Source organism: Saccopteryx leptura, chromosome 6 (genome assembly GCF_036850995.1).
Source record: "Saccopteryx leptura isolate mSacLep1 chromosome 6, mSacLep1_pri_phased_curated, whole genome shotgun sequence".
Classification (NCBI taxonomy): Eukaryota; Metazoa; Chordata; class Mammalia; order Chiroptera; family Emballonuridae; genus Saccopteryx; species Saccopteryx leptura.
This window is the reverse complement of record NC_089508.1, coordinates 47,574,825-47,591,466: the sequence shown is the minus strand read 5'-3', so window position 1 is coordinate 47,591,466 and position 16,642 is coordinate 47,574,825. Positions and strand designations below refer to the sequence as shown.

The window sequence follows — 16,642 nt, the reverse complement described above, 5'->3', positions numbered from 1 at the left end:
CTGTCCCCCAAACCCAATGCAAACTCTATATATAAGTGAGCAAACACATACATCATATTTGCAAACTTATTTGACACACATTCCACCCCTTTTGCTTGCTTACAATCTAAAACACAGTTATTCCTGCACAAGGAAATTAGGCACATTACACAAATTACAACAATATGACAAATTATACAATTTCAACAATTACAAAGATACACTTCACCAGTCCCTGAGCACTTTGCCAAAAGCGCAAAATGTCCTCGGACTTCTTTCTAGCCATGGGAAAAGCTTCCCGGGGCAGGGGGAGGGCCTCCAGCAAAGCTGACCCCCACCCCTATCAGGGTATTTCACATTGTTCAAAATCCATAAGTCCATCCAGCAAAGAAGCCAGTGCTCACTCTGGTCATAGTCCAGGAATCAGTCCACGCACATGGGGCCTCAGCCACCCCCTCATTCCTGCTGTCCTGGCAGGTCTTACACTGTCCCAAAGAAGAGCACATGGCAATGGCAGTCAGTATTCTCATCTTTGCTCCAGAGAGCATGATGGCATTCACCCCTATGTCCCAAAATCGCAGACCTACCAGGGACATAGTCAGTACTCCTTGCTGCTGGGCTCTCACCTTCTGGAGACTGTAGATCGCAACTCCAGCCCGATTCTCCTCATCCTCCAAATTGGAACTGAAAACATCAGCAGTGGAAAGATCCATTAGGCTGACCTGCAGCCAGCAGCAGTGAGGCATGGCTACGCGGGGATGCAGGCATCATGGGGACTTGCTGCTCTCCGTCCCCTGCATCAGTGAGCTTGCTCTCAGTATGTCGCACCTCCGGTGCTTTCAGTATCATTCTAAGACATAGCAAAGAATCCTGAGGTTTCTTCTGCATTTCCTAGTGTTTAAGCTAGATGTGCACAGTTTTCCTTTCTTGAATTACATGTTAATGATTCAAAGAAAACAAGCTTTGAAGTAGCCAGTGGCTTTTGACCTGAGTAAAATATCTTTCTAAACAAACATGAGACCAATCTCTCCTAGTTTGGAAATTCTGTGATCTCTTCTGAGAGATTTGGTGGTTTCTTTTGCCTTCAACTATATATATTGCCAGGCATGTGATAGACAATGTTTGATGTTCAGTATAACATCCCATTTTCAAGCCTCCATTCCATTGTAAACTTCGAAGTTCTTTCAAGCAACAAATTAAAGTTGTCAACCTGGATGGCTCCATTAACGCCAGCAGCTCAACTGAAGGAGTGATTGAATGACGATACTCTTAATGCACGAGCAGCCTCCCACATGCACAGGCAATGACAACCTGTCAGTGCTTACTTCTTTGCCTGATGGCTTGCAAGCATTTTGCAACAACAATTTTAAGAAGTGTCTCGAAAGGTAGACTTAAGTGGAATTACATAATTTGAGGTATCTTTTTTTAAAAAAAAAGACGTGTCTCAATTTCAGGATGTAATGAAGACAGCTCTATATTCTATAATAGCATGCTGTTCAAATTCTTAGGTCTAGTTTTTATCCTCACAGAAAATTGCTTCTTCTCCAAGCTGTCAGAGTGTCTGCCTATAATAGGTTCCTTTTTTTGAAGAGCCTAACATCACAGTCTGGTGGCCTTTATCAGGACTGTCTAGAGTAGCCCTCCTCTGCACTCCCTGTTTCTTAATCCCAGTCTGGTTTGATGAGGCTGCTGGATAGCAGACTTTAGGCAATTGTCAATCTGGGGAGATCTTTGCCATTATCACAAGTAATTCTTTCACTTGCCCGTGAGTTTCATCTCTTTATCAAATACATGCTCCAGCAGTTCACCCCCTACCACCTGCCTGTCCTAAGTCATTTTGGTTCTCTATTTCATCATTTCCATCAGCATACAAACATGATGGTATTTCTCCATCTTAAATACAATTTACAGGCCCTGGCCGGTTGGCTCAGTGGTAGAGCGTCGGCCTGGCGTGCGGGAGTCCCGGGTTCGATTCCCGGCCAGGGCACACAGGAGAAGCACCCATCTGCTTCTCCACCCCTCCCCCTCTCCTTCCTCTCTGTCTCTCTCTTCCCCTCCTGCAGCCAAGACTCCATTGGAGCAAAGTTTGCCCAGGCGCTGAGGATGGCTCTGATTGCGGAAGAGCGAAGCCCCAAGATGGGCAGAGCATCGCCCCCTGGTGGGCATGCTGGGTGGATCCCGGTCAGGCGCATGCGGGAGTCTGTCTGACTGCCTCCCTATTTCCAACTTCAGAAAAAAGTAAATAAATAAAATAAAATACAATTTACATTTTTCCTCTTGAATCTCCTACTTTCTCTCCCAGCAACTGCCTCATTTGTTGGCTTTGCTGTATAGCATAACTTCTTGAGGATGTTGTCTGTATTCACTGTCTCTAATTTCTCTTTTCCCTTTCTTTTGAAAACATATTTTTACTCTGGAAATAATGTCAAAGTTACAGAAGAGTTGCAAGTACAGTGGAAAGAATTTTGTTTTCCCCTGAACCCTTTGAGAATAAGTTGTCAACGGATGCTCTATTACCTCTGAATACTTAAGTGTGTGTTTTCTACAAGTAAAAACATTCTCTTCTAATCATAATACATTCATCAGAGTTAGGGAATTGCCATTGATACATTATAACCCACTAAACCTCAGACCCCACATAAGTATTGCAAATCACCCCAGTAATATTTCTTCTAACAAAAGGGCCCAGTTTGAATCACGTGTTGCATTATTAGTTCTTAGACTTCCTTGACTTGTATGACCTTGACCATTTTGAAGATTACAGGCCATTTATTTTGTGAATTGGAACTCAACTTGGGTTTGTCTAATTATTTTGTGATTAAATTCAGATTAAAAATGGTGGCATTAATATAGTAAAACTGGTAGAGCATTTGTCATTGCATAACATTACTAATAAGCAGCATTGTATATCTCAGTCATTAATAGATGTTTCAGTTTAAAGCTATCTAAAACTGTATTCTTGATCTTCCCTACAAAAACCTCTGCCTGCTGCCTTGTCTGATTGAAATGATACCAACTTCCTCTTTCTATTTACTCAGTCTGAACACTTAGAATTATTGTTCATTTTTCTTTTTTATTTACACTCTACCTCTAATCCATCAGAAAATTCTGGTGATTCTACATTGAAATGCTGTTTATTCATAATTATACAACTTCTTACCACCTCTGCTGCTGTTACTGTATTCTGAACCATTGTCCCCCCTCGCTTGGATTGGCAATAGTGCCCAAGGTCATCTGTGCTTCTACCCTTGACTTCCGTAGAGTTCTCCTCTCAACACAGCATTCAGTGTGCTCCCTTACCATATGTCAGTGGCTCCCCATTTCCTACTGAACACTTCATTCTGTATATTTTTACCTAAAGATTGGTTACCTTCTTAATTATGCCTAAGTATTGCAGCCTGCTCCTCACCATCATCCCCAAAGACACACACTCTAATTTCTCTTACCCTACTTTATTTTTTTATTTTCTTATAAAACTTAGTACCGTCTAACATTATCTACAGCAATTTACTGTGTTTTATTTTCTGTTCTCTATTTTCCCAATCAGGTACCATGTAAGCAATTTGATTATGCTGTGCTTTTGGAGTGGTTTGACTCATGTTTCTTCATTTGGGGTTTGTTAAGTCACTTGAGAATGTGGCTTTGCAGTTTTTGTGAAATTTGAAAATTTTCCCACCACTATATCTTCAAATATTTTTCCCTCCCCTCTACCCACTAACTCTGTCCTCTCCTTCAGAGACTTTAACTGTGCTTATATTGGGTCCTTGCTTAATGTGTGCTGTTTATTTCTTTTCAGTCTGTTTCCCTCTGCTTCATTTTGGAGAGTTCCTTGTTGCTGCTTTCAAGTTTACTAAGCTTTTCTTCTGCAATATTTACTCTGCTATTAATTTTATCTAGTGTATTTATTCATCTCCAGAGATTTTAATTTGTGCCTTTTTAATATTGTCTATATCTTTTTATGTTATTTCCATCTTTTTTATTACATGTACAATAATTACAATAGCTATTTTAATATTATCTTTATCTACTAATTTTACCACTGTGCCAATTCTGAGTCTTTTTCTTTGAATTAATTATTCTCTGCATTATGGGAGAGATTTTTTTTCCTACTTATTTCATGCCATTTTTTATTCTAGAAATTGTGAATTTTATCTTGAAGTATGCTAAAATTTTTTACATTCTTTTGAATGTAATATTTCTTTAAATATTTTATTTTTTTCTGGTGTGCAGCTAAGTTACTTGGATACATTTTGATTTAGTCAAGGCTTACTTTTAAACTTTGATAGGTGAGTTCACAACCATATGTAACCTAGGCCTATTTGGCAGCACTACTGAAGCAATACCCTTCTTAGTACTCTGCTCAATCCCCCATTTGTTGTGAGGCTTTCCTACTCTGACCAATGGAGACACAAATTATTTGGGCCTTGTGTGTTCATCAGGAATTGTTTATACTGAATCCTTTCTAAAACTCTTTGTACAGCTTCAAGCAATTTTCTCCCATAGGTGTGCTTATCAGTATTCTGCTAATGACTCAAAGGAATCCTCTGACAGCTTCCAGAGAGTGAATGCTCTCCGTACCCCTCACCCCCTCTACACACACACACACACTCACACCCAGATCTTTCTTTCTCTGTTACTTTCACTTCAAGTGAGGGACATTTCTGAACTCTGAGTACTCCCTACCTGTGCTGTGGCCTGGAAACCTTTTATGGCTGTAAGCTAGGACTCTTGTAGGGAGTATCTTGTCTCTATTCTTTCGGGGACTGTTGTCTTTTCTGCCTTTTATATAACATTTAAAAGCCATTTCTTCATATATTTTGTCAAAATTTTAAGTTAAAGAAAGAAGGTTTAACTGTCTTTGTGATCCATCAGGATCAGAATTGGAAGGCTACAATTCCATGTAAGTTCCACAAGGACAGAAATCTTTGTGAATTATGTTCCCCAATGCCAAGCGCCCAGAAGTGTGTCTGGCATGTTAGGTACTCAGTAAATATCAATTTATGAAACATTTGTTGAAGAAGATTATGCTTGAGAATTCTTTTTTTTATTATTAATTTTAATGGGGTGACATTGATAAGTTAGGGTACATATGTTCAGAGAGAACATCTCCAGGTTATTTTGACATTTGATTATGCTGCATTCCCATCACCCAAAGTTAAATTGTCTTCCGTCACCTTCTAACTGGTTGAGAATTCTTTCAGCAAGTATTTGAGTGTCTACTACATGCCAGGTGCCAATTATACAGTGGTGAATAAGGCAAACATGGTTCCTGCCTTCGTAGAGCATAGCGCTTAAAGGGAAAAGCAATGATCATAATTATATATTGTGATGTGTTTTTTTATGAATGAAAAGAATGGGGTACTCTGAGAGAGAATAATGCAGAAAGTCATTGTTGGATAAAGTGTTCAGTAATGACTCTTCACAGAGGCAATATTTCAGCTGACTCCTGAAGGAAGAGAAAGAGCGAGCCTATTGAGATGATGGAGAGAAGAATGTTTCAGGGAATTGAATATGTGAAAATCTGAAGCAGAAAAGAACTTGGAAATTTTGCAAAACTAGAGGAGACCTGTTTGTGGAGGAAAGAAAACCAGGACATAAAATTGGAGCAATGGGCAGGCCCAGGGTAGGCAGACCCCACTGGTTGTCCTATGGTGTTTTGGTTTTCCACAAAGTACAATGGGAAGCCACTGAAAGTTTAAAATAGTGATAGGAGCCAATTTATATTTTTAAGCTATCTTTCTAGCTACATATGGAGAATATTACTACTGGCACAGTTATAAAAGCAGAAAAGTCATTTAAAACCAAAATTCTTAAACATGTTCTGTGCTCTAAACCTGTTTAGCTGCTTGTTGAAGAATATGGTCCTCTTCTCAGACTAATTTTTTAAATTACAGAGGAAACTATATTGAAATAGAGTTCATCAAAATATTTTTTGGAAAAGTATTTTGTGATACAGTTATATGCATACTCCTTTACAGTTATATAAGATCCAGTGGTCAGTCTATACTTATAAAGTGGGAGAACAGAAATGAAATGTTGAGATGTTTGCAATGACCATAATATGAGGGAAATATCTGATTTCTATTGGTGACTAAGTCACAGAAAATGCTAATGCTATTGTAGTGTGTCGTCTGGATCTATAATGGAAAGAAATGCTAATTTTCCATTGAAGTTAGTGAAAATAAAGATGCAATTTTTTTAATCATTGGAGCTTATAGACCATCCCCTGAATTCTATTCATAGACACCCTATTAGTCCATCTGAGCTGCTATAATAGAATACCATAGACCATGTGGCTTACAAACAGTAGAAATTTACTTCTCATTGTTCAGGAAGCTAGAAGTCCCAGATAAAAGTGTTGGCAGATTTGGTGTTTGATGAGGGCCTGCTTCCTGGTTAGAGAAGGCTGTGTTCTCATTATAACTTTACATGGTGGAAGGGGCAACGGAGCTCTTTGGGGTCTCTTTTATAAGGGCACTAATCCTATTTATGGGGGCTCTGCCTTCCTGGCCTAATTACCTCCCAAATACTCCACCTCTGAATACTATCACATTGGTGATTAAGATTTTAACATACAATTTTGGGGATATATATTCTGCCTATAGCAGATCTCTTGGGAATTTTAACTTAAGGGGTTATTTTAGTAATCATGGATAAAAAGGTAGAGGCTTAAATTTGGATAGTAGTAATAGAGATGACAATAGAGGATAAAATTCAGATGTTTTTGGAAGAAGAATCAACAGGACAGAAAGGGAGTGATTAACTAGAGCTATGGAGGAAATCTTCATGGAAAAGCCAGGCCTAGGGATAGAAAATAAAAAAACATTAAAAAGCTGTGCACAGGCCCTGGCCGGTTGGCTCAGCGGTAGAGCATCGGTCTGGCGTGCGGGGGACCCGGGTTCGATTCCCGGCCAGGACACACAGGAGAAGCACCCATTTGCTTCTCCACCTCCCCTCCTTCCTCTCTGTCTCTCTCTTCCCCTCCTGCAGCCAAGGCTCCATTGGAGCAAAGATGGCCCGGGCACTGGGGATGGCTCCTTGGCCTCTGCCCCAGGCGCTAGAGTGGCTCTGGTTGCGACAGAGTGACGCCCCAGATGGGCAGAGCATCGCCCCCTGGTGGGCGTGCCGGGTGGATCCGGTGGGGCGCATGCGGGAGTCTGTCTGACTGTCTCTCCCCGTTTCCAGCTTCAGAAAAAAAAAAAAAAAAAAAAAGCTGTGCATAAATGTTAAAAGGAATAGTCAGAAAGCAAGATTTTCCAGGCAGACTATTGCTGTGACTCATTGTAAGGTAAAGAACAAAGGTGGCAGTTATGAGTTAAAAAGGAAGAGCTTTATAAAGATTAAGTCAGGAACATCAAGACCCATGACGTGGCCATTCATGAACTGTGAAAGCTACAGCAAACTTTAACTAAAGAAGCCTTAACTTCACATATTAAAGATGAGGATAATAATAGCTTGTAACCCATAATGTTGTTGTAGGATTGAGATACTGGATGTAAAGTGGTTAGCACAGTTCTGATACATAACAAAGGTAGATAAATATTATCAATTGCTCTAATTACTGCTAGGACTCTAAAATTGTTTTGGATTCTCACCCATAGTTGATTATAATCTAATTGAAGAAACAAGGTAAGACATGTAACATATTTTGAGAAGAAAATCATTCAGAATTCAGTGTTCAAATATAAGAGATGAGCAATTCTAAGCTATTAATTTTTCCCAGAATAGCACTTTATATTTCATGACAAGATTTGGAGAATTTCTTCCATATATTTGTATGTGAGCATTGCAAATGAGTAATAATGGATCTCTTCTTAGTAAGTGAGTTTTAAATATTACTGCTGTCCAGTCTCTGCTGCTTACAGCTAAGCTCCTGTTTGTTGTAATAATGACTTTGGCTCGAACAAGAAAAGGCATGAAGAAAAGTAATCAAGATTCTGAAAGTCAGTGCTATGCTTTCAGCTAGAGGAGCTAAGACAAGTACAGGATATTTTCTTTCATTCTGTCATAGTAGCATTTTGTAAAGATGCACAAAGAATTTAAATCAACCATTAGAACTAGCCTAGCATTTGAGTGGTTTGTATGTGGCTTAATGGCAGAACACAGAGTCCAAGTTCTTTTTCTGCTGTGTACTTTGCTATGTGACATTGAACAACTTAAGCAATATGCCGACCCTTAATTTTACATTTTTAAAAAGAAGATAACACTTTCTACCTCAGGATTATTGTGTAGATCAAAAGAGAAAACTTAAGTCAATGTCTGGAGCAAAATAGAAACACAAAAAAATATTTTCATAAGCAATATAACGCCTATTAAAGTGGAACACTATAACAAGAGACAAAAATGTCATTATAGAATGAAAAAGGGGTCAATTCATCAAAAAGATATAACAATCATAAATGTGTATGTACCTAATATTAGAGCATCTACATATATTAAGCAAATATTAACTGAAGGGAGAAAAAGACAGCAATACATAATAATTTGTGACTTCAGTATCCCACTTTTAACTATGGGTAGATCATCTAGATAGAAAATTAGAGGAAATGTTGGACTTGATCTTAACTATACTTTAGAATTAGAAAAAAATAAACCATACACACACACACACACACACACACACACACACACACACACATTATATTTATCCAACAGCAGCAGAATACACATTCTTCTCAAGTGCACACAGAACGTCCTCCAGGATAGGTTAAATAATAGGTCACAAAACAAAGTCTTAGCAAATTTAAGAAGACTGAAATAATACCAAGAATCTTTTCCAAACATGTTGGTATGAAACTAGAAATCAATAACAGGAGGAAAACTGGAAAATTCCCAGGTATGTGGAAATTAAACAACACACTCCTGAATAACCAGCCTGTGGATCAAGAAGAAATAATAAAGGAAAATCAAAAAAATATCTTGAAACAAACAAAAGAATGGAAACAACACACCAGAACTTATGGGATGCAGCAAAAGCAGTTTTAAGAGGAAAGTGTACAGTGATAAATGCCCTCATTAAGACATAAAAAGATTTAAAATATCCTAACTTTATACTTCAAGAAACTTTAAAAAACAAAAGAGTAAACACAAAATTAGCAAAAGAAAGGAAATAGCAAAGATCACAGAAGAAATAAATGAAATAGAACCCAAAGAAACAATAAAAATAGATCAACAAAACAAAGAGCTGGTTTTTTGAAAAGATGAACAAAGTTGACAAACCTTTAGCTAGACTAATAGAGAAAAACAATGACTCAAATAAGTAAAATCAGCAATGAAAGAAGAGGCATTACAACTGATACCACACAAATGCCACATAAAAAGGATCATAAGAGAATATTATAAACAGTCAAATGCCAATAAATTGGATAACCCACTCTCAGGGCTGTACGAATGCCAAGTTAATACTTGCGTGACCCTGACCATGATCATGAACTTCAATTTTGTGCCCTAAGCACCTTTTCCATCTCACCCTAGTCCTGGGCCTGCTTGCAATAATTCTGTGAGGTCAAGATCATCAACTCCCTTTTTTTGCAGATGAGGAAAAAGAGGCTTATGGAGGGTGAGTATCTTGCTTCATTTGCACTAGTAAGTGGTGGGGTTAGGATTTGAACCCAAATTCTTGAGGGAAGTTGAGCACTGAAGGCTGGGCCTTGACTGACTGCACCTACATCAATGCCTCAACTAAAGTTTTGATGGTTGTCTTCCTTTCCAGGTATCCAAGGCAGCTGCAGACTTGATGGCCTACTGTGAAGCTCACGCCAAGGAAGATCCCCTTCTGACTCCTGTTCCAGCTTCAGAGAACCCATTTAGGGAGAAGAAGTTTTTCTGTGCCATCCTTTAAGTCTCCACGAGGAACCTAAAGAGCCCTGAGGCTCCTGGGACACTGATGTAGAGTTTTTAGCAAAGTGGGCACCTTTCTCGTCCACAGCATTTAAATAGAGGGAGGAGAAACTATCCTGGAAACTCCAGGCTATGCATGTTTAAAGAACTGGTCCCCTTTATGACAATGAACGCCAACCCACACCCCGAGTTAAGAGCTCTGCTACCTGCAGAACTGCCTGGAGGAGGAGACTGTGTAAAGATAAAACTTGTGTCATTTCAGCTGTCCCTCCCCAAACCTTCTGTTTCTGCTTCATATTTAAAAAATAAATAAAAATTCAGACAGCTGTACTGAGCTAAGATATATATGACCTTCTTGGAATGACTATTGCCTTTAGACTACCCTTTGATCAGCTGAGTTGTCCAGTGTAACCGAGGTTCAGTTTAATGGCATTGATGTCTAGTCTTTGTGCCTTTTTGTTTATCTTTCTCCTTGACCCGCCCTCTAGCCCCTCCCCATTAGAGTAGTGCAGAGATAAGGCTGGACTCATCTGTGCACACCAAATTTCAAGGATGAGAGCCCACAATGCGTAGGGAGATATTCCCCATGGTTTATCTTCATGGTGATAACAAAAGCAATGCTAGCTGTCTGGATTCTCCTATCACTCTTCCTAACATTTGTACATGATAGCTTTGATTCTGCAAGTAAAAGTAAATCATGTGTTGTGACTGGTGCTTTCATATATTTGTGATGATTTTTGAATAATACTGCATGAAAATATCCCTGTGTTACATCCATTCAGAAGTTCTGTTGTTTTACTTCGAAGTTTGGAAAAGAAATGAGAGAGAAAAGAAGCTGGGAAGGAAAAAAACTCAGTTATCTTGGAGATTGGGATGACTTCAGCGCCTTAGCCACGCCTCAAATACCTCCTTAGTTATCAGTGGTGTAAACAGCTCTTCAACATGATTTTTAGAATCCAAAGTGCTTGGGTTTTATCTGGGACCCAGGGCATCACAGGTATCACCAACCAGGACAGGTCAGGATTCACCATGAGTTGGGAGGTGCTTTTGTCACAGAATGAGGGAAAATTCATTGTTTCCCTGAATCACAAAAATTCTAGACTAAAAGAACTCTTTCTGTGCTCTTAAAAAAAATGTGCTCCCCCCCTTTCCAAGTATCAGGAGAAATGAACCCATGGCACCAGAGAAAACCCATTCTCAGAATCCCAACTGTTTGCCCGCCAGGTAGAAGGGGGCAGGTGTGGCCCCCACATCTTCATTCACCAGAGCAGGTCTGGCTCTTTTTTCCAGTGAGGTGGCCTTTGGGTGGCACTCACCTATTTTTTTTTCCTCTAGAATCTTTTCTTTGTTTTTGTTCTCCATCTAATTTCTTAGAGTCTCTCAGTCTTTACTGACAACTACTCTGCAGCTAAAGCCCTCTCTTCCCAAGAGGTGACATTGGAAGTGATTGTTCACGGCAGCTCTACCCTCCATCGTTAATGGGAGGTTCCAGAGGCTTCTCCAGGCTAAAGAGAGATTCTCTTACATTTTCTCATTTGCTGCAAAATTCCAAAAGAGCATTTCCAAATAGTTTTATTCTCCTTTCTTTCTTTACCCCCATTTAAAAAGAAAAGAAAAAAAAAGAAAGAAAGGATAGAGAAGGAGGAAAAGAGAAGGTTAAAAAAAAAGAGAAGATAAAAAGATTTACTATGCCAAGGACAGATTTTGAAACAGACTTAGTTTCCTTTTATGGGCATGCTGGTAGAAGAATTAATACATCCAATTAAAGCCTACTCCTGACGTGGAGTGAAGAGAATACTGAAATATTTGTGAAAGGTATGAATGCCCTTCTATAGCCAGATACTTCTGTTCAAACTTTGGGATTTTGTCACAGTCTGTAGGACACAAATGAAGATTTAAAGGGGAAAACTCTGGCAGAGGATGTTTTAAACTACAGTGTTGTACCATTAGCTTAGTAATACTGTGTAATCAGCTGAAACCATATCCTTTTTTAAAATGAGCCAAAATAGGAATTGAATATGTGGTCACATAAAAACAAATAAGCATTCTCTGGTGGTGATGAAGGCATCATTATTAGACCCTGATGATTTTCATCATCTATACCATTTATTTTTCTCAGAAGGACTCTTTACATTTGTATGTAAATCTAGATGTTTTGAGCAATGAAAATGGAATCAAAACTTTAAGAAGTAATTAAAAGTGAAGGAAGTTCCAAATTTCATGTGAAGGTAGTAAATATACAACCCATCTGAAATTAAGTTTAAGGAAAAAGTTTTGGCTTTTTCATAATTTTATGTCCTACAGTGTAGAATTATAATACCAGAGTCTTTATATAAGTTTTTGGCTTATTGGTATTTTTACTAATTAAAGGAGGAGAAAAACTTTTTTTGATTACTTATGCCTCCAAAGAGCTTTAATTCTTTTAGAAATTTAACAATCATTTTCACCAGCATAATTTTATCTTAATGGGAAACTTAGTTTAATTATTAAAGGCCCTAATTTTTGTGTATAATGTATTGGATAGTAATGAAATCTGCCATAGAATTAGTTAAACATTAATAATAACTCATCTTTAGGTAAAAAATAATCTGGCATCATTTCCAATATTAACTCCAGTTTTATTTTTCTTTCATTTTTAAACTAAATGCTATTTTATTTAAATCAAAGGTTGTAAATAAGTACTTTGATCTGAGGCTAACTTGCTAATAATATTTGAAAGAGATTGTTTGAAAAGAAAAAGAGATATTTTCTTTTCAAAACAAAAAGAACACAGAAAGTGCTGGTTTCCATTCGTTGTTCATGATTTTAAAAGCATACTTGAGAAAGTCACTGCTTCAACCTTAGATTCAGCAGCTCCTTGGAGATACTCTTAGTCCAGAAAGGTTTCTGTATGTCCTTAAGGTTACATCAGTAATGTACCCTGGTAGGAAAGAAGGAAACATTGACTATCCTGGGACTTGTGCCGATAAAAAACCATTTCTTCAGAGGCTCATTCACAAATGGAATTTTGAGAAATCAAGCATGCTGTCTTAAATTTTTGTACTATCTCTCCTTATTTTTTAAATATTTGCTTCTAGCTGCTCCTGGCAATGGTGAATTGTTATATATACATTAATGTTTTCCCAGTCCAAAAGTTGTTCATGTTTTTCCTATAAAAGATCTATGGAGTACATCTTTCAACAAGAGGGAAATACTAGAAATGTTAAAGCAGGAAAACCTGAATGTGATGTGTACATTTTCATCCCACATGGACCATTCATTTGTTTTAATAAATGGAATTTCCAGACTCATTTCATATGCAATTTTATTGTGAAGGCCTGTGGACCACCTCGCCCATTGGTTAATTTCATGAGGATGATGACATGTGAGGTTGATGTGGTAACAGGAATCCATTGCTTTTCTTCAAGGTTTTGTAAATAGAATGGCTGCAGGAAGGAAAAACTCAAGGGAAGCTCTTTACAAGCCGTTCTCCCTGGTTTCTACACCTCAGAAACAGAGCACGGAGGCAGATGACGGGGAAGGATCCAGGGCTCTGGTAGGTAGGCCATGAAGACAGATGAGCTGAAGTCATACTCTAACATGCTATAGGTATGCCACATGAGGATATTTTCTTTTCAAAACAAAAAGAACACAGAAAGTGCTGCTTTCCATTCGTTGTTCATGATTTTAAAAGCATACTTGAGAAAATCACTGCTTCAACCTTAGATTCAGCAGCTCCTTGGAGAGACTCTTAGTCCAGAAAGGTTTCTGTATGTCCTTAAGGTTACATCAGTAATGTACCCTGGTAGGAAAGAAGGAAACATTGACTATCCTGGGACTTGTGCCGATAGCAGCAGTATCTTTAAACCTATGATGACATAGCGACTGGAGTTTGTGTTCTTGTCCATTTACATCCCTGTTTCCTTAGACTGTGGCCTCTGGACCACCTGCTTCAGAATCACCTGGGGTGTGTATTAAACAGACAGACACCAGGCCCCTCAGCAACTCAATTTCTGACAGTAATGCATAAGAATGTGCACTGGCTGGAGGCCATAGTCTGGGGACTACTAATTTCAGTACAGCTGACCCTTGAACAATGCAGGGCTTAGGAGTGCTGAGCCCCTGTACCAGGGGTCCCCAAACTACGGCCCGCGGCCCGCATTTGGCCCCCTGAGGCCATTTATCCGGCCCCCGCCGCACTTCCGGAAGGGGCACCTCTTTCAATGGTGGTCAGGGAGAGGAGCACATTGACCATCTCATTAGCCAAAAGCAGGCCCATAGTTCCCATTGAAATACTGGTCAGTTTGTTTATTTAAATTTACTTGTTCTTTATTTTAAATAAGAATAAATTTTTTTATTCTTTGTTTTTTTACTTTAAAATAAGATATGTGCAGTGTGCATAGGGATTTGTTCATAGTTTTTTTTTTATAGTCTGGCCGTCCAACAGTCTGAGGGACAGTGAACTGGCCCCCTGTGTAAAAAGTTTGGGGAGCCCTGCCCTATACAGTCAAAAATCTCTGTATAACTTTGCATTCCCCAAAAACTTTACAACTAATAGCCTACTGTTGACCAGAAGCCTTACAGATAACATAGTTGATTAACACAGTTTATATGTTAAATATATACTAAATACTTACAATAAAGTAAGCTGGAAAAAAAAATGTTATTAAGAAATCATAAGGAATAGAAAATACATTTACAGTACTGTACAAGTTTACTGGGGAGGGGAACATATGTACTAGTGTGCCTGCGCAGTTCAAACCTGTGTTATTCAAGCGTCAACTGGATTATGACAGGTAGCCTTTCATAATGCCTACAGAAAGACACAAACCAGTCATAAATTTGCTTGTTCTAATTCCGACAGTGAACATGTAACTCGTGGGTAGAATCGAGGCAGCTCCTGGACAGGAGACACTGAGGAGGAAGCTGGTGGGTTCTAACTCGCTCCTGTTCTGCTGAGCCCTGTGGGAGGACTGCCTCCAGCTCTGGCTCTTTAATAAGCTGGTCACATTTTAGCACTCACAATGACGTGGGAATTGGAGCTGGGTCAGCTCCAATCCACAAATTGCAAATAATTTGCCAAGGGAAATCCCTTTCCCTTCGGTTCTGCCCCAAATCTACATTTTCTTCTATTTAGAACCAGGAGACTCAGGCAGAATGTATTTTTAATGAAGGGGGTCATGGACTCCCAGGCCTTCCCTCAGTAAGAACTCTGTTTCTCCGTGTCTATAATAAGAGATGCCTGGGGGTGGTGGTACACCAGATCGTTCCTGGTGAATTCAGTACATACTATACACAAGCAAACGAGAGCCCTTCTAGCCTGAGCTGGAGAATCAGAATCAGGCCCCACACTTCCCGTGCGGCCTTAAGCAAGTCCTTTAACCTCTTGTGCTATAAAATGGGGACAAGAATACCTGATTCACTTGCTTCACTAAGTTGTCATAACCAAATGAATGAGAGCAGGTAAAGGGCATCATGAAGGAAGAGGTGATAAAGATCATTACCTTGCTTGTACAACTTTCAAAGAGAGGAAAAGACTAGATAGTTTCTGATAGTTCTTCTCACCTCTTGATTCACATCCTTCTTCTTCTTTTTTTTTTTTTTTTTTTTACTTCCATAGCTCCTGATTGAGACCCTCTATGCCTGGTGTCTGAGTTCCAGCCACAATTCACTGGTGTGACCACTCTGACTCTCATCTCCTCAACTCTAAGCCATCCCACTTACCACTGTGTATTCACTAATTGGGACTCTTTTGGTTGCAAGTGGCAGAAAACTCACTGAAACTGGCTAATAACTGACAAGGTCAGAAATAGGGGCTACTTCAGGCTCAGCTGGATCCAGGTGCTCAGATGATGTCATCAGGTGTCTCTCTCATCCCTTGGCTCTGCTTTGCTCTGTGCTAGTTTACTACTGAGGCAGACTCTTTCTCTGCAGCATCAGGATAGTGTCAGCAGCTCCAGGCTGACATCTCACTAGTTAGCAACTGGAGAAGAAACGTAACAGCTCCAGTAAAAGTCCCCGGCTGCATCTGTGAAACACTTCCTAAGACTCTTCTTGGCTAGCTCTGGTTCACATTTCCATCCATCCCTGAACCTAGGCATAGAGATAAGGTCACTGTGCCACTTGGGAAATTGAAGCGCTCCTACTAGAGGAGGAGAGATCAAAGGTTAAAGGCAAAAACAAGTGGTGCCAACCACATCTTGCCAGACTCACTGATGTAACCTTGGGCTTCACCACACTCAGCACAGGGTGCTCTGGCTCATGGTCCTCTTTCAACCCATCAGACAGATCCACACTCAGATGCCGCTTACCAAGGCCCATCCTACTAATCCGACCTTGTTTTCTAAACTCTCTTCTGATTCATCTTGCCTCCTGTGAATGTAACGTTTACAGCCCTACCTCCACGCCCTTGCTTATGGTGCTATCCCTCTGGTATGCCATTATTCAAACTCCTTGAGTAAATAAATCTCACTCATTTTTCAAGGCCCAGTCTGAATTCCAGGTTATCTATGAATGACTTCAGGAAATACTGTCTCTTTCCTCTCTCAACTCCTGTTGCCCTTGTTATCAGCCTCAAACAGCTGAGTATTTGACTGTGCTTGAGGTCTTTGCCTTCGTAAGGCTTGTGCTTTAGTGGAGGAAGTAGACAAATAAATTGTCCATTACCAGTCAGAGTGGGAAGCTCTAGGACCCAGGAAGTTGAGGGGAGGAGGTCAGAGGTGGATTACCAACCAGAGAAGGTGACGTTGAAGTTAGTGGCTCATTACAGGAGAATCTTGTCTCTCTCTGTAATCTTCTAGGGAGTTGAGAATACCAGTTGAACAGACCTCTCTTTCATCTTTTT

General features: G+C 39.5%; 1 protein-coding gene across 1 annotated transcript in view; it reads left to right on the top strand.

The window, feature by feature from the left end:
• Positions 1–13,109, top strand: part of GNG2 (G protein subunit gamma 2) — a 116,566-nt gene extending 103,457 nt beyond the window's left edge. Inside the window, exon 4 of the mRNA XM_066342075.1 lies at positions 9,692–13,109. Within this exon, the coding sequence (XP_066198172.1) occupies positions 9,692–9,820 (129 nt within the window). The 3' untranslated portion in view covers positions 9,821–13,109. The remainder of the gene's footprint in view (positions 1–9,691) is intronic.
• Positions 13,110–16,642: the final 3,533 nt, after the last annotated feature.